Below are 26,437 nucleotides of genomic sequence, written 5' to 3' on the forward strand. Positions count from 1 at the left end.
AAAATCACCAAATTTTCGGTTTTGAGCGATCACCCCCCCCCCCCCAATCCGGAGCCCGGCACAGCGTCTATCCGAGGCGTCTCCGCGACATTCATCATCCTATAGAAATCTGCAGAAGAGCAAAAAAATCCCAACACGACTCGTCTCCGGGAGAGCTGAGTGACTCTACGGCCGCCATTACAGCTCACCAGACTTTACACTCAGCTTTCCTGGAGTCCTGAATGGTAAACTGGAGAAGCAAAACATAATGGATGAGAGGAGCAGACATGGCGGCCATCGTGGTGGTCACCCAGATCTCCTGACCGCCGGCTCCACATAACATAATCCCAGTGACGGCGGAGGGAGCGGCTGCGATCACACAGAGGAACCAGCTCAATACTTTATTACACAAATCAGTGCATAAGAACTCCCATCATCCACAGCGTCACATCAGAGACATCAGACAACGGCGATTCCAGGAAGGACACGGCACCAGACGATTTACAATGAGGAGGAGACAACAAGTTCTGCTCATGCTGCGACATTAGTGTCTTATGGGGATTTTCTCATGAATTCAGGAGAAGCGGCAACTGCTCTCCAGGGAGCCGCTCATCCTCACCATCTACTAACTGAGCAGCAGCGTAGAGCCCCGGACAGCACCTCTACTATTACAGTAATGCTCCACCACCACTTCTCATCCTGAGTGACACCGTGAATTGTACTCCAGTCACATCCAGAGCTGCATCCACAGTTGTGCTGATTTCCTGTTAGCTCTCAGGCTGCAAGACTTTAGATCTCACAGCTGCCCTCTGCTGGTTCAGTATCTACACAGAGCATAATCTGCTGTGGTGCATTGTGGTAGACATAATATTGCTGCCTGACACTGTAATCCGGGGCATTGCATTGTAGGAGATGTAGTGTTCGGTCATAGTGCAATGCAATATGGAACGTTGTCTGCAACAAAGCTCTGACATCTAAATCAGACATTAAGCAGAGTGTCAGCTAGCTGAACTGTGAATAAAGCTCTGGGGGTGACTGGAGTACAATACATGACAACAGAATTGTGAATGAAGCTCTGGGTGTAATTGGAGTATAAAACATATTATAACAAAATTGTAAATGCAGCTCTGGATGTGACTGGAGTATAATACATGATATAACAGAATTATGAATGCAGCTCTGGATGTAACTGGAGTATAGTACATGACATAACAGAATAATGAATGCAGCTCTGGATGTAACTGGAGTATAGTACATGACATAACAGAATAATGAATGCAGCTCTGGATGTAACTGGAGTTTCTTAAGATCAGTACAAGTATTTACAACTTTCTACTAGATGTAGATTTAACCGGCTAAATGACGTTGAAACGTGGAGCGTTGCGCTGCCCGAATGACAAGACACTAACAAGACTCCACAAATATTTACTGCCGGGGGAGGGGTGAAGGAAGGACGGAGAGGAAAGCAGCGAGGAATGGAGGAAGCGGAGCGAGCCGAGAAAAGCCACGGAGCAATGGCCAGGAGCAACAGCCGCCATGCACACCCAGAGCAGGACCTGCATGCTGACACCCTCCGCCCTGGAAGGCCGACCGGCGCGGGACGTAGATAACAGCGGTAAACCTCAGTGCTCGTCCCGATATCCAGCGATAAAACCTTTCACAAGTCTCAATCCGATAAAAAATCTTTAAACATGAAATAAAAAAGAAACAATCAGGACCCTGTAGCGGAATAAAAGCCGCTCCGATCCGGCGCTTCCTCCCCGGCCCGCGCCATTTATCTCTAAAGCGTCTTCAATTCATTAAATTAAAAAAAGACGGCAAAAGTCGATTTTAAGTTCCGTTCGTATCTTTTTGGTGGTTGGATCTTCGCGTTCAGGCGGATCGGATCCTGTGCAGACGATTCCGGCGCCGTCCGATAAATACGGCAGAGGAATCGGGAGGATTCCGGTAAAAACAGGGGACGTCAGACGGAGAACTCGGTGCCTCCTTTCCGCGCTCTCAGGAAACGTCTCATTTGGAGGCCGGCAAAGGGATTCATCCACAGGAAAGATGGCTGCCCCCCGAAGACGGATCTCATCCCGTCCCAGCGCATCCGCCGCTCCCAGGTCGGCTTCTCGCTCTTTAGTCGTTCAATTTCCTGCCAATAGAAAAAAGACAAAGAACATCGGATGACGTGCGTGGTAATCAGCGGACGCTCGTACACAGAATTAACCGCTTCTCGCTCCCCATCTGTCGCCTTTATTCTGTGCCGCACACGCGATCAGCGTCACACAGCGACAGAAAGCGAATCTCCGCTAAACACCACCCTCCAGTCCTCCATTTTTGCACTATTAGGTCGATTTGCCATTCAGGACTCCATGAAAGTTGGGTCGCAGACACTACTGGGAACTATAATGGGGTCACTACTGGCTGTCACCCAACTTTCCCATGTTCCAGAATGGAAATCATCCCTAGTTATGCAACCAAACATTCTCTGCCCCCGTCAGCATATCTAGCAGGAGTCTGGGAAAGCTGGGTTACAACACCTGTGAGGCCATATCGGCTGTCACCCAGCTTTCCCTCGATCCTAAATGGAGAACTTATTGACAGAGTGGTTATGCAGGAGTCTGGGAAAGCTGAGTGACAATTAATATGGCCGTCACTACAGCGGTTCTCACCCAGCTTCCCAGACACAGGTGACAGTTTTCAGGACCCCAGACCAGTGGGATTCCTGCGGCCCTACATTTCGGACCCTATGACCCCTGACGCACGATGACTCTGCCCTCCGGCCTCCGGCGCAGGAGTTGTGGCCTCAGAATCCCCGAACCTTCAGAACGTGCGGCCAGAGATTTGAGCAGTGCGGATTATGTGGCGGTGGGAGGGAACGGGACTGCGGTTTCGGGGCACGAGGTCATTCCCGGCCCCTGGGATTAACCCCTTCTCCAGGTTTGTAATTAAAGGGATTATCCAGATTGACGTTTATTGCAGGCGGCCTGGTCGGCGCAGACGGTGTAATACAGGCAGCGGATCGGGCCTGGCGACCATCGTCTACATATATTACAGCGGGAGCGGTCACTGCGCCTTTCAATAAACTTTATTAGTTACCTCCCGGGACAGACAGGATGCAGAGAACACCACGTACCGTCTCATCGTTGCAAATCGAGTGAATTTGGGTCCCGAACATGACAGCGGTGAACGTGAGGAAGAGGAGACCCTCCAGGCAGAGGAAGATCATGAGAATGACCGTGACCGGAGGGGAGAAAGAGCTGCAGTCTGCAAGACAAGACACCAGAGTAAGACACAGACGGGGCGCACCAGGGACCGGGGCAGGGACTGATACAAGGCGGCAGCACCGCAGCATACACCGGGGACCGGACTGATACAAGGCGGCAGCACCGCAGCATACACCGGGGCAGGGACTGATACAAGGCGGCAGCACCGCAGCATACACCGGGGACCGGGGCAGGGACTGATACAAGGCGGCAGCACCCCGGCATACACCGGGGACCGGGGCACGGACTGATACAAGGCGGCAGCACCCCGGCATACACCGGGGACCGGGGCACGGACTGATACAAGGCGGCAGCACCCCGGCATACACCGGGGACCGGGGCAGGGACTGATACAAGGCGGCAGCACCCCGGCATACACCGGGGACCGAGGCAGGGACTGATACAAGGCGGCAGCACCCCGGCATACACCGGGGACCGGGGCAGGGACTGATACAAGGCGGCAGCACCCCGGCATACACCGGGGACGGGGCAGCAAGAAAAGTTATCAGAAGTCGGGTTGTTACAATGTAACCACGAGATACAAGCGCTGGATGTTCCCGATCACAAAACTTCTGCCTCTTTCTAATAGACTGTTTCACCATTTTCAATATCTCTGCTTGCAGTCAGTGAATAGGGACATTCTGGTTTATATCCAGAGGCTGAAATACTTGCAGACCTCATACTACTCACAGCCGAGAAGTTGTCATAACTGTATCCAGTCTAGACGATCCTCCTTGAGCTAAACAGCCTGGACTCCAGACAGATACATTTCACCTGCACTGATACATTGTAACAAACTATCAGGACAGCAGAGAGATTTACGTTGCTGTGTTCAGCTCACAGAGGATTATCTAGACTGGATAAAAGTTTAGCAAACCCTCAGCTGTGAGAAGTATTAGGTCAGGACGAGTTTGCAGCCTCTGGATATCAACAAGACTATTCCTATTCACCGACAGCAAGCAGAGATCTTGGAAATGGTGAGGAATTAAAACACAGAGGCCCTCATTTATCAAAACTGTCAGAGCGCAACTTTCACTTTTTGTAACCTTCGCTGTGATTGGTCGCTATCTGCTGCAGGGACGGTTCGAGGGTCAGAACGTCTCATTAGACAAGGAGGAAAGTTCTTTTACTGGACACCGGCCCTTTAATAAAAACGTTTAAAAAAAACCAAACATGCGCTCTAGTGCTCAGCGGTGACCAAATAAGATCAGGAAATGGGTGAGGGGCACCGATGAACCCCAATAATAGCCACAAGCGGCTGGATGAGGAGGATAACGGGGGACGCGCCGCTCACCTGTCCACTGCCCCCGCACACAGGTGAAGAGCTGGAGGCCGCACAGAACCAGAGCTTGGAGGGAGATCAGAGAGATGTACATCTGCGGGGAGAGCAAATCACTGACAGCGCTACCATCCCCCGCACCGTATACCAACCACATGTATACAGTCATTATTATTTACACTACGCAGCCTGCCCCGTCACACACACTATCACTCCCATCATCCCTGCCCCCGTCACACACACTATCACTCCCATCATCCCTGCCCCGTCACACACTGTATCACTCCCATCATCCCTGCCCCGTCACACACTGTATCACTCCCATCATCCCTGCCCCGTCACACACTATCACTCCCATCATCCCTGCCCCGTCACACACTATCACTCCCATCATCCCTGCCCGTCACACACTGTATCACTCCCATCATCCCTGCCCCCGTCACACACACTATCACTCCCATCATCCCTGCCCGTCACACACTGTATCACTCCCATCATCCCTGCCCCGTCACACACTGTATCACTCCCATCATCCCTGCCCCGTCACACACTGTATCACCCCCATCATCCCTGCCCGTCACACACTGTATCACTCCCATCATCCCTGCCCCCGTCACACACTGTATCACTCCCATCATCCCTGCCCGTCACACACTGTATCACCCCCATCATCCCTGCCCCGTCACACACTGTATCACCCCCATCATCCCTGCCCCCGTCACACACTGTATCACTCCCATCATCCCTGCCCGTCACACACTGTATCACCCCCATCATCCCTGCCCCGTCACACACTGTATCACCCCCATCATCCCTGCCCCCGTCACACACTGTATCACCCCCATCATCCCTGCCCCCGTCACACACTATCACTCCCATCATCCCTGCCCCGTCACACACTGTATCACCCCCATCATCCCTGCCCCGTCACACACTGTATCACTCCCATCATCCCTGCCCCCGTCACACACTGTATCACTCCCATCATCCCTGCCCCCGTCACACACTGTATCACTCCCATCATCCCTGCCCGTCACACACTGTATCACTCCCATCATCCCTGCCCCGTCACATCTGTATGACTCCCATCATCCCTGCCCGTCACACACTGTATCACTCCCATCATCCCTGCCCCGTCACACACTATCACTCCCATCATCCCTGCCCCGTAACACTGTATCACTCCCATCATCCCTGCCCCCGTCACACACTGTATCACCCCCATCATCCCTGCCCCCGTCACACACACTATCACTCCCATCATCCCTGCCCCGTCACACACTGTATCACCCCCATCATCCCTGCCCCGTCACACACTGTATCACTCCAATCATCCCTGCCCGTCAAACACTGTATCACTCCCATCATCCCTACCCGTCACACACACTATCACTCCCATCATCCCTGCCCCGTCACACACTATCACTCCCATCATCCCTGCCCCGTCACACACTGTATCACTCCCATCATCCCTGCCCCGTAACACACTATCACTCCCATCATCCCTTCCCCCGTCAAACACTGTATCACTCCCATCATCCCTGCCCCCGTCACACACTGTATCACTCCCATCATTCCTTGCCCGTCACACACTGTATCACCCCCATCATCCCTGCCCCGTCACACACTGTATCACCCCCATCATCCCTGCCCCCGTCACACACTGTATCACTCCCATCATCCCTGCCCCGTCACACACTGTATCACTCCCATCATCCCTGCCCCCGTCACACACTGTTTCACTCCCATCATCCCTGCCCCCGTCACACACACTATCACTCCCATCATCCCTGCCCCCGTCACACTGTTTCACTCCCATCATCCCTGCCCCCGTCACACACACTATCACTCCCATCATCCCTGCCCCCCGTCACATACTGTATCCCTCCCATCATCCCTGCCCCTGTCACACACTGTCACTCCCATCATCCCTGCCCCCGTCACACACTGTCACTCCCATCATCCCTGCCCCTATCACACACTGTATCACCCCCATCATCCCTGCCCCGTCACACACACTATCACTCCCATCATCCCTGCCCCGTCACACACTGTATCACTCCCATCATCCCTGCCCCGTCACACACTGTATCACTCCCATCATCCCTGCCCCGTCACACACTGTATCACCCCCATCATCCCTGCCCGTCACACACTGTATCACCCCCATCATCCCTGCCCCCGTCACACACTGTATCACCCCCATCATCCCTGCCCCCGTCACACACTATCACTCCCATCATCCCTGCCCCGTCACACACTGTATCACCCCCATCATCCCTGCCCCGTCACACACTGTATCACTTCCATCATCCCTGCCCCCGTCACACACTGTATCACTCCCATCATCCCTGCCCCCGTCACACACTGTATCACTCCCATCATCCCTGCCCGTCACACACTGTATCACTCCCATCATCCCTGCCCCGTCACATCTGTATGACTCCCATCATCCCTGCCCGTCACACACTGTATCACTCCCATCATCCCTGCCCCGTCACACACTATCACTCCCATCATCCCTGCCCCGTAACACTGTATCACTCCCATCATCCCTGCCCCCGTCACACACTGTATCACCCCCATCATCCCTGCCCCCGTCACACACACTATCACTCCCATCATCCCTGCCCCGTCACACACTGTATCACCCCCATCATCCCTGCCCCGTCACACACTATCACTCCAATCATCCCTGCCCGTCACACACTGTATCACCCCCATCATCCCTGCCCCCGTCACACACTGTATCACTCCCATCATCCCTGCCCGTCAAACACTATCACTCCCATCATCCCTGCCCGTCACACACACTATCACTCCCATCATCCCTGCCCCGTCACACACTATCACTCCCATCATCCCTTCCCCCGTCAAACACTGTATCACTCCCATCATCCCTGCCCCCGTCACACACTGTATCACTCCCATCATTCCTTGCCCGTCACACACTGTATCACCCCCATCATCCCTGCCCCGTCACACACTGTATCACCCCCATCATCCCTGCCCCCGTCACACACTGTATCACTCCCATCATCCCTGCCCCGTCACACACTGTATCACTCCCATCATCCCTGCCCCCGTCACACACTGTTTCACTCCCATCATCCCTGCCCCCGTCACACACACTATCACTCCCATCATCCCTGCCCCCCGTCACACACTGTTTCACTCCCATCATCCCTGCCCCTATCACACACTGTATCACTCCCATCATCCCTGCCCCCGTCACACACACTATCACTCCCATCATCCCTGCCCCGTCACACACTGTTTCACTCCCATCATCCCTGCCCCTGTCACACACTGTTTCATCCCTGCCCCCGTCACACACTATCACTCCCATCATCCCTGCCCCGTCACACACACTATCACTCCCATCATCCCTGCCCCCCGTCACATACTGTATCCCTCCCATCATCCCTGCCCCTGTCACACACTGTCACTCCCATCATCCCTGCCCCCGTCACACACTGTCACTCCCATCATCCCTGCCCCCGTCACACACTGTCACTCCCATCATCCCTGCCCCTATCACACACTGTATCACTCCCATCATCCCTGCCCCCGTCACACACACTATCACTCCCATCATCCCTGCCCCGTCACACACACTATCACTCCCATCATCCCTGCCCCTGTCACACACTGTCACTCCCATCATCCCTGCCCCCGTCACACACTGTCACTCCCATCATCCCTGCCCCTATCACACACTGTATCACTCCCATCATCCCTGCCCCCGTCACACACACTGTCACTCCCATCATCCCTGCCCCGTCACACACTATCACTCCCATCATCCCTGCCCCCGTCACACACACTATCACTCCCATCATCCCTGCCCCGTCACACACTATCACTCCCATCATCCCTGCCCCCGTCACACACACTATCACTCCCATCATCCCTGCCCCCAGACTCACTGTGAAGAGCACAAAGAATCTCTGGTTCTTCTCTCCCACGCAGTTGTTGACCCACGGGCAGTGGTGATCCATCTTCCGGATACATCTCTTACAAATACTGTCAAAAGAAACAAGAGGTAACAGATACAACGGGGTCCAATCATTCAGCCGCAGGGAACAACTACCCCCAGCAGGACCCACAATCCCCTCCCCAGTCCTGAGCCTCCAGACTGATCACACCGGGTGATTATACCATTCCGGAAGTATGCAAATTACATCATGTATACTCCAGTCACATCCAGAGCTGCGGTCACACTTCTGCTGTTACATCAAGTCTAAAATTCCAGTCACTATCCTGCTGGCTTCCTGTTAGCTCTCAGGATTTTAACAGTTACCTTTGTGTGTTCAGAATCTGAGAACACAAATACAATTGATTGTGGCAGTCGCCCAGAGCACAGGGCCAAAAATTCGAGGCTTCTGCCCGGTGCTAGTGACACCAATGGTACGGACAACTGCCGTCCGCGGTCCGGATTTAGCCCACGGTCCACCAGTTGAGGACCCCTAGTCTATAGAATTACCACGGATAGAGATTCAACCGTGGCTGCGGGATGAATGACCGGCTCTCTTCTATGTCCACGTTTAGGAGCGCGTCCGTCAGCACAGGAGTGTCAGAGTCAGAGCAGTAGTCAAAAGAATTGTGGATGCAGCTTTGGATGTGACTGGAGCATTAGAGGATGCAGCTCTGGTATTTTCTTCGGTTACCTGCAGTGATGCGCACGCTCTGGTTTGATGCTGCAACACTTCGGACACTTGTATATGACCTCTCCGGGCTTCAGCTGCAAACTCTCCATGTATTCCTTTGTAGCATTCCCTTTGGGCACCGCTCCCTGATGTCACCCAAAAAAAACAAACGAGAGAGAAGATGATGATGATGATGATGATGATGATCGTAACGGACTGATCCAACGCTGAACATATGGGACACACATTAAAAGAAATAACCTCAAACAAGGGGGCGGAGCTATGAAGTCGTATTTATATCCTGCGACCGCTATAATAAAAGGTTAAACGACAATTATCAGGATAGCCGGTCCTCGTGTCAGCGGGCGCAGCGTGCACCAGGGGGCAGTCACGAGGACGACGACTTCTGTATCACCTCCTGCCCTATAATTATATCCGGGTGGAATCATTGATTACCGGGACGACGAAAAATCAGGTCGTTCCCTCCAAAAATATAAACTAGAAAAATCGTATCAGAGATAAATCAACATTATTCACCCCCCCCATGATAATTCTATGCGAATAAAGTGTCATAACCGCAGAGCGACCAACCCATTATACCTGCCGTCACCAAATACACAGAACCGCACAGTCCAAGAAAACATTGTAACGAGAGAAACAAATACAGCTCAAAATCAGCAAATAGTTCTATATAGTAATAGTGTAATATATCCAGAGACAAGACACGAAATAATCCGAAAACCACAGGTCACATCCCAGAGCTAATATTTACCTGCAGTGTACAATGCGGACCATGCAAATACCCCATCCATACACCTCCGTATTCTTCTCTATAGGGGGCAGTATTATAGTAGTTATATTCTTGTATATAAGAGCAGTATTATAGTAGTTATATTCTTGTATATAGGAGCAGTATTATAGTAGTTATATTCTTGTATATAGGTGCAGTATTATAGTAGTTATATTCTTGTATATAGGGGGCAGTATTATAGTAGTTATATTCTTGTATATAGGAGCAGTATTATAGTAGTTATATACTTGTATATAGGGGGCAGTATTATAGTAGTTATATTCTTGTATATAGGAGGCAGTATTATAGTAGTTATATTCTTGTATATAGGAGCAGTATTATAGTAGTTATATTCTGTATATAGGAGCAGTATTATAGTAGTTATATTCTTGTATATAGAGGGCAGTATTATAGTAGTTATATTCCTGTATATAGGGGCAGTATTAGTAGTTATATTCTTGTATATAAGAGCAGTATTATAGTAGTTATATTCTTGTATATAGGGGGCAGTATTATAGTAGTTATATTCTTGTATATAAGAGCAGTATTATAGTAGTTATATTCTTGTTCATAGGGGCAGTATTATAGTAGTTATATTCTTGTATATAGGGGGCAGTATTATAGTAGTTATATTCTTGTATATAGGGGCAGTATTATAGTAGTTATATTCTTGTATATAGGGGCAGTATTATAGTAGTTATATTCTTGTATATAGGGGCATTATTATAGTAGTTATATTCTTGTATACAGGGGCAGTATTATAGTAGTTATATTCTTGTATATAAGAGCAGTATTATAGTAGTTATATTCTTGTATATAGGAGCAGTATTATAGTAGTTATATTCTTGTATAGGAGCAGTATTATAGTAGTTATATTCTTGTATATAGGGGCAGTATTATAGTAGTTATATTCTTGTATATAGGGGGCAGTATTATAGTAGATATATTCTTGTATATAGGGGCAGTATTATAGTAGTTATATTCTTGTATATAAGAGCAGTATTATAGTAGTTATATTCTTGTATATAGGAGGCAGTATGATAGTAGTTATATTCTTGTATATAGGGGGCAGTATTATAGTAGTTATATTCTTGTATATAGGAGGCAGTATTATAGTAGTTATATTCTTGTATATAGGAGGCAGTATGATAGTAGTTATATTCTTGTATATAGGAGGCAGTATTATAGTAGTTATATTCTTGTATATAGGGGGCAGTATTATAGTAGTTATATTCTTGTATATAGGGGCAGTATTATAGTAGTTATATTATTGTATATAGGGGGCAGTATTATAGTAGTTATATTCTTGTATATAGGAGGCAGTATTATAGTAGTTATATTCTTGTATATAGGGGGCAGTATGATAGTAGTTATATTCTTGTATATAGGGGGCAGTATTATAGTAGTTATATTCTTGTATATAGGAGCAGTATTATAGTAGTTATAGTCTTGTATATAAGGGGCAGTATTATAGTAGACCCGGATTAGGTGCGGCATTGATGCGGACAGTTGCGGAGGAATTCCGCCATGTGTGGTCATGCCCTTATAGTAGTTATATTCTTGTATATAGGGAGCAGTATTATAGTAGTTATATTCTTGTATATAAGAGCAGTATTATAGTAGTTATATTCTTGTATATAGGAGCAGTATTATAGTAGTTATATTCCTGTATATAGGAGCAGTATTATAGTAGTTATATTCTTGTATATAGGGAGCAGTATTATAGTAGTTATATTCTTGTATATAGGAGCAGTATTATAGTAGTTATATTCTTGTATATAGGGGCAGCATTATAGTAGTGATATTCTTGTATATAGGGGGCAGTATTATAGTAGTTATGTTCTTGTATATAGGGGCAGTATTATAGTAGTTATATTCTTGTATATAGGGGCAGTATTATAGTAGTTATATTCTTGTATATAGGGGGCAGTATTATAGTAGTTATATTCTTGTATATAGGGGCAGTATTATAGTAGTTATATTCTTGTATATAGAGGGCAGTATTATAGTAGTTATATTCTTGTATATAGGTGGCAGTATTATAGTAGTTATATTCTTGTATATAGGGGGCAGTATTATAGTAGTTATATTCTTGTATATAGGGGGCAGTATTATAGTAGTTATATTCTTGTATATAGGGGCAGTATTATAGTAGTTATATTCTTGTATATAGGGGCAGTAGTATAGTAGTTATATTCTTGTATATAGGAGCAGTATTATAGTAGTTATATTCTTGTATATAGGGGGCAGTATTATAGTAGTTATATTCTTGTATATAGGGGCAGTATTATAGTAGTTATATTCTTGTATATAGGAGGCAGTGTTATAGTAGTTATATTCTTGCATATAGAGGGCAGTATTATAGTAGTTATATTCTTGTATATGGGGGCAGTATTATAGTAGTTATATTCTTGTATATAGCGAGTAGTATTATAGTAGTTATATTCTTGTATATAGAGGGCAGTATTATAGTAGTTATATTCTTGTATATAGGGGCAGTATTATAGTAGTTATTTTCTTGTATGTAGGAGCAGTATTATAGTAGTTATATTCTTGTATATAGGAGCAGTATTATAGTAGTTATTTTCTTGTATATAGCGAGTAGTATTATAGTAGTTATATTCTTGTATATAGAGGGCAGTATTATAGTAGTTATATTCTTGTATATAGGGGCAGTATTATAGTAGTTATATTCTTGTATACAGGAGCAGTATTATAGTAGTTATATTCTTGTATATGGGGGCAGTATTATAGTAGTTATATTCTTGTATATAGGAGCAGTATTATAGTAGTTATATTCTTGTATATAGGAGCAGTATTATAGTAGTTATTTTCTTGTATATAGGAGCAGTATTATAGTAGTTATTTTCTTGTATATAGGAGCAGTATTATAGTAGTTATATTCTTGTATATAGGAGCAGTATTATAGTAGTTATATTCTTGTATATAGAGGGCAGTATTATAGTAGTTATATTCTTGTATATAGAGGGCAGTATTATAGTATATTCTTGTATATAGGTGCAGTATTATAGTAGTTATATTCTTGTATATAGGGGGCAGTATTATAGTAGTTATATTCTTGTATATAGGGGGTAGTATTATACTAGTTATATTCTTGTATATAGGAGCAGTATTATAGTAGTTATATTCTTGTATATAGGGGGCAGTATTATAGTAGTTATATTCTTGTATATAGGGGGCAGTATTATAGTAGTTATATTCTTGTATATAGGGGGCAGTATTATAGTAGTTATATTCTTGTATATAGGGGGCAGTATTATAGTAGTAATATTCTTGTATATAGGAGCAGTATTATAGTAGTTATATTCTTGTATATAGGGGGCAGTATTATAGTAGTTATATTCTTGTATATAGGGGCAGTATTATAGTAGTTATATTCTTGTATATAGGGGCAGTATTATAGTAGTTATATTCTTGTATATAGAGGCAGTATTATAGTAGTTATATTCTTGTATATAGGGGCAGTAATATAGTAGTTATATTCTTGTATATAGGGGGCAGTATTATAGTAGTTATATTCTTGTATATAGGGGGCAGTATTATAGTAGTTATATTCTTATATATAGGGGGCAGTATTATAGTAGTTATATTCTTGTATATAGGGGGCAGTATTATAGTAGTTATATTCTTGTATATAGGGGGCAGTATTATAGTAGTTATATTCTTATATATAGGGGGCAGTATTATAGCAGTTATATTCTTGTATATAGGAGGCAGTATTATAGTAGTTATATTCTTGTATATAGGGGCAGTATTATAGTAGTTATATTCTTGTATATAGGAGCAGTATTATAGTAGTTATATTCTTGTATATAGGAGCAGTATTATAGTAGTTATATTCTTGTATATAGGGGCAGTATTATAGTAGTTATATTCTTGTATATAGGGGGCAGTATTATAGTAGTTATATTCTTGTATATAGGGGGCAGTATTATAGTAGTTATATTCTTGTATATAGGGGCAGTATTATAGTAGTTATATTCTTGTATATAGGGGCAGTATTATAGTAGTTATATTCTTGTATATAGGGGGCAGTATTATAGTAGTTATATTCTTGTATATAGGGGCAGTATTATAGTAGTTATATTCTTGTATATAGGAGGCAGTGTTATAGTAGTTATATTCTTGCATATAGAGGGCAGTATTATAGTAGTTATATTCTTGTATATAGGGGGCAGTATTATAGTAGTTATATTCTTGTATATAGGAGGCAGTATTATAGTAGTTATATTCTTGTATATAGGGGGCAGTATTATAGTAGTTATATTCTTGTATATAGGGGGCAGTATTATAGTAGTTATATTCTTGTATATAGGAGGTATTATAGTAGTTATATTCTTGTATATAGGAGCAGTATAATAGTAGTTATATTCTTGTATATAGGGGCAGTATTATAGTAGTTATATTCTTGTATATAGGAGCAGTATTATAGTAGTTATACTCTTGTATATAGGAGCAGTATTATAGTAGTTATATTCTTGTATACAGGGGCAGTATTATAGTAGTTATATTCTTGTATATAGGAGCAGTATTATAGTGGTTATATTCTTGTATATAGGAGCAGTATTATAGTAGTTATTTTCTTGTATATAGCGAGTAGTATTATAGTAGTTATATTCTTGTATATGGGGGCAGTATTATAGTAGTTATATTCTTGTATATAGGAGCAGTATTATAGTAGTTATATTCTTGTATATAGGAGCAGTATTATAGTAGTTATTTTCTTGTATATAGGAGCAGTATTATAGTAGTTATTTTCTTGTATATAGGAGCAGTATTATAGTAGTTATATTCTTGTATATAGGAGCAGTATTATAGTAGTTATATTCTTGTATATAGAGGGCAGTATTATAGTAGTTATATTCTTGTATATAGAGGGCAGTATTATAGTAGTTATATTCTTGTATATAGGTGCAGTATTATAGTAGTTATATTCTTGTATATAGGGGGCAGTATTATAGTAGTTATATTCTTGTATATAGGGGGCAGTATTATACTAGTTATATTCTTGTATATAGGAGCAGTATTATAGTAGTTATATTCTTGTATATAGGGGGCAGTATTATAGTAGTTATATTCTTGTATATAGGGGGCAGTATTATAGTAGTTATATTCTTGTATATAGGGGGCAGTATTATAGTAGTTATATTCTTGTATATAGGGGGCAGTATTATAGTAGTTATATTCTTGTATATAGGAGCAGTATTATAGTAGTTATATTCTTGTATATAGGGGGCAGTATTATAGTAGTTATATTCTTGTATATAGGGGCAGTATTATAGTAGTTATATTCTTGTATATAGGGGCAGTATTATAGTAGTTATATTCTTGTATATAGGAGGCAGTATTATAGTAGTTATATTCTTGTATATAGGAGGCAGTATTATAGTAGTTATATTCTTGTATATAGGAGCAGTATTATAGTAGTTATATTCTTGTATATAGGGGCAGTATTATAGTAGTTATATTCTTGTATATAGGAGCAGTATTATAGTAGTTATATTCTTGTATATAGGAGCAGTATTATAGTAGTTATATTCTTGTATATAGAGGCAGTATTATAGTAGTTATATTCTTGTATATAGGAGGCAGTATTATAGTAGTTATATTCTTGTATATAGGGGCAGTAATATAGTAGTTATATTCTTGTATATAGGGGCAGTATTATAGTAGTTATATTCTTGTATATAGGGGGCAGTATTATAGTAGTTATATTCTTGTATATAGGGGCAGTATTATAGTAGTTATATTCTTGTATATAGGGAGCAGTATTATAGTAGTTATATTCTTGTATATAGGGGGCAGTATTATAGTAGTTATATTCTTGTATATAGGGGCAGTATTATAGTAGTTATATTCTTGTATATAGGAGGCAGTGTTATAGTAGTTATATTCTTGCATATAGAGGGCAGTATTATAGTAGTTATATTCTTGTATATAGGGGGCAGTATTATAGTAGTTATATTCTTGTATATAGGAGGCAGTATTATAGTAGTTATATTCTTGTATATAGGAGGCAGTATTATAGTAGTTATATTCTTGTATATAGGAGGTAGTATTATAGTAGTTATATTCTTGTATATAGGAGCAGTATAATAGTAGTTATATTCTTGTATATAGGGGCAGTATTATAGTAGTTATATTCTTGTATATAGGAGCAGTATTATAGTAGTTATACTCTTGTATATAGGGGCAGCATTATAGTAGTTATATTCTTGTATATAGGGGGCAGTATTATAGTAGTTATATTCGTGTATATAGGGGGCGGTATTATAGTAGTTATATTCTTGTATATAGGAGCAGTATTATATTAGTTATATTCTTGTATATAGGGGCAGTATTATAATAGTTATATTCTTGTATATAGGAGCAGTATTATAGTAGTTATATTCTTGTATATAGGGGCAGTATTATAGTAGTTATATTCTTGTATATAGGAGCAGTATTATAGTAGTTATATTCTTGTATATGGGGGCAGTATTATAGTAGTTATATGCTTGTATATAGGAGCAGTATTATAGTAGTTATATTCTTGTATATAGGGGCAGTATTATAGTAGTTATATTCTTGTATATAAGAGCAGTATTATAGTAGTTATATTCTTGTATATAGGAGCAGTATTATAGTAGTTATATTCTTGTATATAGGGAGCAGTATTATAGTAGTTATATTCTTGTATATAGGGAGCAGTATTATAGTAGTTATATTCTTGTATATAGAGGCAGTATTATAGTAGTTATATTCTTGTATATAGGAGCAGTATTATAGTAGTTATATTCTTGTATATAGAGGCAGTATTATTGTAGTTATATTCTTGTATATAGGAGCAGTATTATAGTAGTTATATTCTTGTATATAGGAGCAGTATTATAGTAGTTATTTTCTTGTATATAGCGAGTAGTATTATAGTAGTTATATTCTTGTATATAGAGGGCAGTATTATAGTAGTTATATTCTTGTATATAGGGGCAGTATTATAGTAGTTATATTCTTGTATACAGGAGCAGTATTATAGTAGTTATATTCTTGTATACAGGGGCAGTATTATAGTAGTTATATTCTTGTATATAGGAGCAGTATTATAGTAGTTATATTCTTGTATATAGGAGCAGTATTATAGTAGTTATTTTCTTGTATATAGCGAGTAGTATTATAGTAGTTATATTCTTGTATACGGGGGCAGTATTATAGTAGTTATATTCTTGTATATAGGAGCAGTATTATAGTAGTTATATTCTTGTATATAGGAGCAGTATTATAGTAGTTATTTTCTTGTATATAGGAGCAGTATTATAGTAGTTATATTCTTGTATATAGGAGCAGTATTATAGTAGTTATATTCTTGTATATAGAGGGCAGTATTATAGTAGTTATATTCTTGTATATAGGGGGCAGTATTATAGTAGTTATATTCTTGTATATAGGGGGCAGTATTATACTAGTTATATTCTTGTATATAGGAGCAGTATTATAGTAGTTATTTTCTTGTATATAGCGAGTAGTATTATAGTAGTTATATTCTTGTATATGGGGGCAGTATTATAGTAGTTATATTCTTGTATATAGGAGCAGTATTATAGTAGTTATATTCTTGTATATAGGAGCAGTATTATAGTAGTTATTTTCTTGTATATAGGAGCAGTATTATAGTAGTTATATTCTTGTATATAGGAGCAGTATTATAGTAGTTATATTCTTGTATATAGAGGGCAGTATTATAGTAGTTATATTCTTGTATATAGGGGGCAGTATTATAGTAGTTATATTCTTGTATATAGGGGGCAGTATTATACTAGTTATATTCTTGTATATAGGAGCAGTATTATAGTAGTTATATTCTTGTATATAGGGGGCAGTATTATAGTAGTTATATTCTTGTATATAGGGGCAGTATTATAGCAGTTATATTCTTGTATATAGGGGCAGTATTATAGTAGTTATATTCTTGTATATAGGTGGCAGTATTATAGTAGTTATATTCTTGTATATAGGGGGCAGTATTATAGTAGTTATATTCTTGTATATAGGGGCAGTATTATAGTAGTTATATTCTTGTATATAGGGGGCAGTATTATAGTAGTTATATTCTTGTATATAGGGGGCAGTATTATAGTAGTTATATTCTTGTATATAGGAGCAGTATTATAGTAGTTATATTCTTGTATATAGGAGCAGTATTATAGTAGTTATATTCTTGTATATAGGGGGCAGTATTATAGTAGTTATATTCCTGTATATAGGAGCAGTATTATAGTAGTTATATTCTTGTATATAGGAGCAGTATTATAGTAGTTATATTCTTGTATATAGGGGCAGTATTATAGTAGTTATATTCTTGTATATAGGGGGCAGTATTATAGTAGTTATATTCTTGTATATAGGCGCAGTATTATAGTAGTTATATTCTTGTATATAGGGGCAGTATTATAGTAGTTATATTCTTGTATATAGGAGCAGTATTATAGTAGTTATATTCTTGTATATAGGAGCAGTATTATAGTAGTTATATTCTTGTATATAGGGGCAGTATTATAGTAGTTATATACTTGTATATAGGAGGCAGTATTATAGTAGTTATATTCTTGTATATAGGGGGCAGTATTATAGTAGTTATATTCTTGTATATAGGGGCAGTATTATAGTAGTTATATACTTGTATATAGGGAGCAGTATTATAGTAGCTATATTCTTGTATATAGGAGCAGTATTATAGTAGTTATATTCTTGTATATAGGAGCGGTATTATAGTAGTTATATTCTTGTATAGAGGGGGCAGTATTATAGTAGTTATATTCTTGTATAGAGGGGGCAGTATTATAGTAGTTATATTCTTGTACATAGGGGGCAGTATTATAGTAGTTATATTCTTGTATATAGGAGGCAGTATTATAGTAGTTATATTCTTGTATATAGGGAGCAGTATTATAGTAGTTATATTCTTGTATATAGGAGGCAGTATTATAGTAGTTATATTCTTGTATATAGGGGCAGTATTATAGTAGTTATATTCCTGTATATAGGGGGCAGTATTATAGTAGTTATATTCTTGTATATAGGGGCAGTATTATAGTAGTTATATTCTTGTATATAGGAGCAGTATTATAGTAGTTATATTCTTGTATATAGGGGGCAGTATTATAGTAGTTATATTCTTGTATATAGGAGGCAGTATTATAGTAGTTATATTCTTGTATATAGGAGCAGTATTATAGTAGTTATATTCTTGTATAGAGGGGGCAGTATTATAGTAGTTATATTCTTGTATATAGGGGCAGTATTATAGTAGTTATATTCTTGTAGACGCCTCAGACATGATGGGAGGAACATTCAGGATAATAATACAGGGATTAGTAAAGCTGTTACGTCTTCACCGTGTGACTCGGGAATGATTCCTGTTAGAGGTTAATATTATAATGTATTAAGTAGATGATTTCCTTCACGAATAATGCGGCGGATCAGTCGGCGGCACTTACCGGGTCGGTCAGCATGGTTCTCAGGTGAGAGGTCAGCGCCAGCACCGCCAAGCAGTTGAACACGGTCCCATTAATAACGGAGTACCAAAAGTCTCTGGAGGGGAGCAGCATAACAAAAGTCACCACAAAGTCTGCATAGAAGACCAGCATCCATGTTATCACGGCGCAGACCATGCCGCAGCCGTCCCGTATAAACCACAATCTGTCTGCTAGCTCCGCCTCCGAGGGGGAGGAGCTGTAGCCATCGCTGTCGTTGAGAAGAGGATGGTGCTCCACGTCACGGAAGCGATGTCCTGACGCCTGCATGTCTGCCAGAATCTGATCCTGAGAAAGAAGACACAACGGGCGTTACATAACATACAGCGGCCTCGCACTGTGCGGTCACATGACGGCGACGCAGAGGGGGGAGGAGAGGGAGGTAAATTTACACCGGCGCAGCCGCACGGAAACAGACGTGATATCATGTAATAAACGCTTGTAAATATTGTCACAACTAGTAACGGCGCCCCCAGCCGGCGCCAGGCCTCGCTGCCATCTATAAATCCTCTATACACTGCGGACAGAGCAGTTGTCACCCAGCTTCCCCAGACTCCTGAATGGCAAATCTGCATAGTTGTGCAGCGATACCTCCCCTGCTACATAAGCCAGATTTATCATTCAGGAGTCTAGGAAAGTTGGATGACAACCTCTGTACGAGCTGTAATGACGGCCATATTGGTTGTCAGCTTGCGAGATCCTAGTTGTCGTGATCGCGCCGGTCGGCACCTGCTGTACGGACATTTTACTGGCTCCACGTTCAGGTCTGTGATGTGGAGGAATCCTAAAGGGGCCAATGACCTTAAATGTGCTGCAGCGCGATAAAAGTAGTGATCGTGGGGGAGGGGAGGTGTCCGCACTACATGTCACTCACCAGAGTAATACAGTGACAGCCTCTCCCCAGCGTCCTGAAATGGCTGATAACAGGGAGCAATAGACAATATTCAGCTGTCCTACATTTCCCCTCTACCCAGATTGAAATGGCTGATAACAGGGAGCAATAGATTCTACACAGGGGAAGGGCCGGGATTTGTTTAAGCCGGTTTGTAATTCTGAATCGATAACTATCTGCATGGAAATAATTTCTCCCACATGCACAGCTCTGTGTGACCAGTCATGCGGGGAGAGGGGGGGGGGGGGTCGTGGCCCTGGGGCCGGTCACCCGTCCTGTGCAGGTTCAAACCAACCAATCTGGGGCTCCGACACTTATTACATGTATACACAATGCCAGGTGACCCCCCACTGTCTGATAGCAACATATTAGGAGATTGTGATGTGCAAAGACCCTCAGGTCATCACCCATCATCTGTGATCCGGACTACTCCCGGCAGTCCTCAATATTTAGGGGTCACATCCAGGAATTGTGAAGCTTCACACTGTATAATGTAAAGTACAGCAGCTTTCTAATAGACTGGGTTTAATTCAAGATCTCCGCTTGCTGTCAGAGCATTTTCATTTATAACCAGAGGCTGAAAACCTGTAATCATTCTCACAGCTGATGGTTTGTTACAGTGTATCCAGTCCTGACAATCTTCTGTGAGATGAACATCCTGGATTCCAAACGGATACATTGTAACAAACAATCAGGGCAGGAGAGATTTGTGCCGCCGATGTATTGAGCTAGAAGGCTAGACTGCATACATTGTAACAAACGTCCAGCTGTGAAAAGAGTCACACACCCAATTGTCTATAGACGGCGACAGATCTCACGACTCACCTCACGATAATCGTTACGCAGACATTGCACGCGGCTTCTGACCCCGCGACCGACGTCTGATCATGTCTGGAAATATCTGCAAAGAGAAAAAGTCACAGAATTGAGGACGTTCCCGGAGGGGGAGGGGCACGCTGGCTTTGTACGGGGTGTCTGCAGCGGAGCGCCAAAACCCTGCGTCCTCAGGCAGTCGGAGAGATTGGACCGCAGCACCGACCTGCACCTTGCTGCTCCGCACATCTAACCCAAGACCAGCCTGTAGGGACGAGTGACGTCACAAGTATAAATACACCGGCAGCCAATGAGAGCAGCCGCCTCCGCGGTGACAGAGCGCACACCAAGGAATCTCGATGACGAGCCGAGGAACTCGGCAATAAAAAAAAAATATCAGAATGAAGTTTATATAACTGAGCGAGGTTTACAGGCCGTAATTAATTATAGGAGTCATTTACGGGCCCTGCGGTCGGACGAGTTCTGGAGAATGTGACTGGGCCGGTTCTCTCAAAGCTTGAACTTGAGGCAGAGAATAAAGCGGGGGACGGGTCTCCGCAGGTTGTCACTTACTGCCGTACTACCGGGACTCCTGGTCTCAGTCAAGGCAACCTGCTCCATCTACAGCACGAGCGCGGGAAACTGGTTGTCAGTGCCCAACCTCCCTGACTACAGAATGGTCCTGCAGACATCGGAAGACCCTGCACCGCCTGTGATTAAGTTGTCAGACTAAATGTAGGTGGTGCTCCGACAACCCAGGTTCCCACGCTCTTGTTGCAGGCGTACATGACAACTAAACAGAGCACCCAGAAAAAAACAAAACTGACCCCAGGCAATTAATACAGCCAAGGACCCCCAAAATGATATGGGCTGACCTGACAGAGTAAGGGTATATAGAGACGGTGCGGTCAAATAGCAGGTAATACGATAATCAACTACGATTTTATTGCGTCTGAATATACCGTACGATCGGGGCGAGGTTTTATTACAGAGTCCAGTGGGGGTTATAGTAGATAAGGACTTGTGATTTTCAGGGCACAGAACCACTGGACCGGAGTCATGAAGCTCCGCCCATCGCCCGCTCCACGTCCACCAGTAACAAGCGATAAATCGCCCTGCGCGCTGTCCGGTCACGAAGCTCTAATTATCCAGCCGCTCGTTACAACTTCATCCCCATGAACCGGCAGGTGACACTTATTAAAGATCATTTGAAAAAATATTAAAAAAACCTGCGGTTGCGTTCACACGTTGCGGTCAATGACATTTTTTGGCAGCAATTTTTACTAAACCACGGCAAAAAAACGCGAATTGACCGCGACATGTGAAACAAGGGACGAAGAATGTGACAAACTGACAGCAGCGCCGCCGCCGCGAGGATCAATCACCGGAAACACGACTTCACCAATAATTGATCTGGATTCTGTTCTTCAGAGAAATCGCACGTATCCAGAAACCGGTCACATGACATCAAACACTCAATACGTAAGGCTGGGTCACACGCGGCGCTACCTCGGTATAGAGATGCGGTTATTGGCTGCGCGGTTTTTACAGGTGAAACATTTTATATGGTGTTTAACCTGGAAAAAAAACACAAGGTCAGTAATCGCACCGCAAAACACGTGCATTTTTTGCCGGGTGCGTGGCGTCTACACATGATCAGCACACTCCTCTCCTGACATACTCTGTGCTGCTGGGGATCCTGCTCCTCCCACTATGTAACACTCAGCCTGTCACCTCCCACATGATCAGCACACTCCTCTCCTGACATACTCTGTGCTGCTGGGGATCCTGCTCCTCCCACTATGTAACTCTCAGCCTATCACCTCCCACATGATCAGCACACTCCTCTCCTGACATACTCTGTGCTGCTGTGAGGACTCTGCTCCTTTTGTAACTTCCTACTTGTCTCCATTCCCTTCCTAATATTTTGACACTTCAACCACATATCCAAAGACACCCTAGTAATACTCTGTGCTGCTGTGAGGAGTCTAATGATGTGACTTGTAACTTCAAAATAGGATACAAGAAAGAGGGTTCATGTGAGAGAAAAATCCAGAATTTTTATTATCAGAAAATCTCCTGGGAAAATTGTGTTTAACCCATAAAACCAGAGGCGGCGCTGCCATCGGACATCTCGTACATCAGCGGAGCATTTTCTGGCGTGGGCCTCGTAGGTGCCCCCATGTATCCCGCTATACATTATATATACCCCAGTGATTGCCCTTGACAAGAGCCCTGACATCTGCGGAGGAGCGGAGCGCAGCGTCTCCTGTGATTGGGTTACATCTTCGTCCTTGTGGAGCGCCGCGCCGCCGACTGCCAACGTCTTATAGGTCTTTCAAAGGCAAAAAAAACGCAGAATCAATAAAAGCATCAGAGGCCGAGCCCAGCGCTAAAAACTTCACTTAAAGGGCAAGTGCCACGAGAAAAAAAAAAAAAAAGAAGATTCCCCAAAATTTCAGTCCTTCAGAGTTGTCGCCCCTCGTCCAGACACCAAAGATTCCATAAAACTGCGTGACAACCAATATGGCCGCCGTTACCGCTCCACTAGACGCTGGCACTCGGCTTTCCTAGACTCCTCAAAGGCGTCAGCTTAAATCGGAGTTGTACCTTCCCCGAGTCTAGAAAGCCGGGTGACTACCATAGTTAACGCTGGAGCTGCCGCCGCCCTCCGGTATTTACATTGGTGTTTGTCGCAATTTATTGCCGTGATTTTCATAAGCGTGACAAAAAACGCAGTTGTATTTATAATAAAATCGTCAAACTTGGCAAAAAAATTACAACTGCTATAAATACACCCGAATAGGTCAACACCTGGTTCAAATAAACGGACGACTCCGGGACGTATATTTTCTGGGGTTCTTGATTTTAGGGCGAGGGGCAGGGACCCCTGGTTGCCGCTTATCACTGCCATAAATGAGGGAGGGGGCAAAGGACGGGTAACATGCATCTATGGTAAACTAACCGGCCGCCTATGGAAGGATCCAACAACCAGGAGAGCCCCCGATATGTATACACTGGGGGGCAACTATCAAATCTGGTCAAAAGAAAAAGCAGTTGTCCATCCAATCAGGTCGCTGCTTTCATTTTTCAAAGGGTTACTGAAAAATGAGAGGTGGAATCTGATTGGATGGGCCGCCCTCTCTTTACATAGCTAGAAGTGTAGAGTGCAGATCCGCAGCCGCCATATCCGATTTATACATGGGAGGTGTCAGCGCACGTTTCCAACATTCAGCCTCATTCACACAGCGATCATCCGGTCAGTATTTCGCATCCGTATTTTGAAGATAAAACCAGAGCTGCATTGAAGATGGAGAAAAAGCAGAAATCTTTACATTACACTAGTTCTCGTATTGGCGTAAAAATACGGATGCAGAATATGGAGTGAAAACGCGTATGCGAATGAAATGGTTGTCAGGACCCCGACATAACACTAAGCAGGATGTAAGAATGGGCGGTATAACGGTCCGCGGTCACATGACTGTTCACCGAGGAGGGAGCGCGTCACGCTTATTACACGACAACCACGACGATGAGACAACACAATGACTGCTCAGTACTGGTCACAACGCCACGAGCACGCGACCCAACGCCAAATAGAGAGAAATAATTATATATATATAGATAGAAGATAAAGAGATAGACAGACAGACAGACATGAGAGAGATAGATAGATAGACATGAGAGAGATAGATAGACAGACATGAGAGAAGATATGAGATAGATATGAGATAGATAGATAGATATGAGATAGATATGAGATAGATATGAGATAGATAGATAGATATGAGATAGATAGATAGATAGATATGAGATAGATAGATAGATAGATATGAGATAGAGAGAGAGAGAGAGAGAGATAGATAGAGATAGATAGATAGATAGATGAGATAGATAGATAGATAGACAGACATGAGAGAGATAGATAGATAGATAGATAGATAGACAGACATGAGAGAGATAGATAGATAGATAGATAGATAGACAGACATGAGAGAGATAGATAGATAGATAGATAGATAGATAGATAGACAGACATGAGAGAGATAGATAGACAGACATGAGAGAGAGATAGATAGATATGAGATAGATAGATAGATAGATAGATATGAGACAGACATGAGAGAGATAGATAGATAGATATGAGATAGATAGATAGACAGACTATGAGAGAGAGAGATAGATATGAGATAGATAGATAGATAGATAGATAGATAGATAGATAGATAGATAGATAGATAGATAGATATGAGATGGATTGATAGATAGATAGATAGATAGATAGATAGATAGATAGATATGAGACAGACATGAGAGAGATAGATAGATATAGATATGAGATAGATAGATAGACAGACATGAGAGAGAGAGAGATAGATAGATAGATATGAGATAGATAGTTAGATATGAGATAGATAGAGAGAGAGAGAGAGAGAGAGAGAGAGAGAGAGAGAGAGAGAGAGAGAGAGAGAGAGAGAGAGAGAGAGAGAGAGAGAGATAGATATGAGAGAGAGAGAGAGAGATAGAGAGATAGATAGATATGAGAGAGAGAGAGAGAGAGAGATAGAGAGATAGAGAGATAGATAGATAGATAGATAGATAGATAGATAGATAGATAGATAGATAGATATGAGATAGATAGATAGATAGATAGATAGATAGATAGATAGGAGATAGATAGATAGATAGATAGATAGATAGATAGATAGATAGATAATTTCCTCATCCGTCAGTCATCTTATACACTGGAGACTGCAGTGACGTAGTAATGAGATATATATATATATGTGTTTTCCTCAGACAGTTGCAGCTGCTGCAGAGCCGCTTGTGGACGCTGCTGTCAGTCACAGGCCGGGGATCAGGGGTGTGTACACAGAAGCAGCACGCAGTGTCACCCCTCCCCCTGTATCTCGGGGGTGACCGGTGCACGGTGTAGGGGCTCACCGAGCTGTCAGCCGTACCCCGGGCAGGTCACATGATCTCAGGTTGTTACATTGTTGCCTGTGCAATAGACACAACGTTCCACGGTGCAGTGACAGGAGGCCCGGGAGCCGAACTGACAGCACCCCCGCCTCCCAGCAGGCCACCTCCGGCCTCCTGTTACCTCAGCCGCCCGCCCTCACCTGCCGCCACTCTCCTCCATTGTCCCCTCGGACGCTGCCGGCCACCACAACCTCTCTCTCCTGGATTTAGCTGCTACTTCCGGGATCGCTGGGATCGGCTTTTTCCGGAGCCGCTGGAAGATTTCGTTAGG

At 42.9% G+C, this 26,437-nt stretch overlaps 1 protein-coding gene across 1 annotated transcript; it reads right to left on the reverse strand.

Moving 5' to 3' along the window:
* Window positions 1-365: 365 nt before the first annotated feature.
* Window positions 366-26,437, reverse strand: ZDHHC7 (zDHHC palmitoyltransferase 7). Its single transcript, XM_075848362.1, has 8 exons — window positions 26,307-26,437; window positions 21,196-21,271; window positions 19,443-19,766; window positions 9,180-9,304; window positions 8,439-8,535; window positions 4,525-4,606; window positions 3,101-3,231; window positions 366-2,116 (listed from the first exon to the last, which is right to left on the reverse strand). Exons 3-8 carry the CDS (start codon window positions 19,746-19,748, stop codon window positions 1,943-1,945), a joined length of 915 nt encoding a protein of 304 aa, XP_075704477.1. The 5' UTR covers window positions 19,749-19,766; window positions 21,196-21,271; window positions 26,307-26,437; the 3' UTR covers window positions 366-1,942.

The sequence above is a fragment of the Rhinoderma darwinii genome, unplaced genomic scaffold (genome assembly GCF_050947455.1).
Source record: "Rhinoderma darwinii isolate aRhiDar2 unplaced genomic scaffold, aRhiDar2.hap1 Scaffold_3903, whole genome shotgun sequence".
NCBI classification, from domain to species: Eukaryota; Metazoa; Chordata; class Amphibia; order Anura; family Rhinodermatidae; genus Rhinoderma; species Rhinoderma darwinii.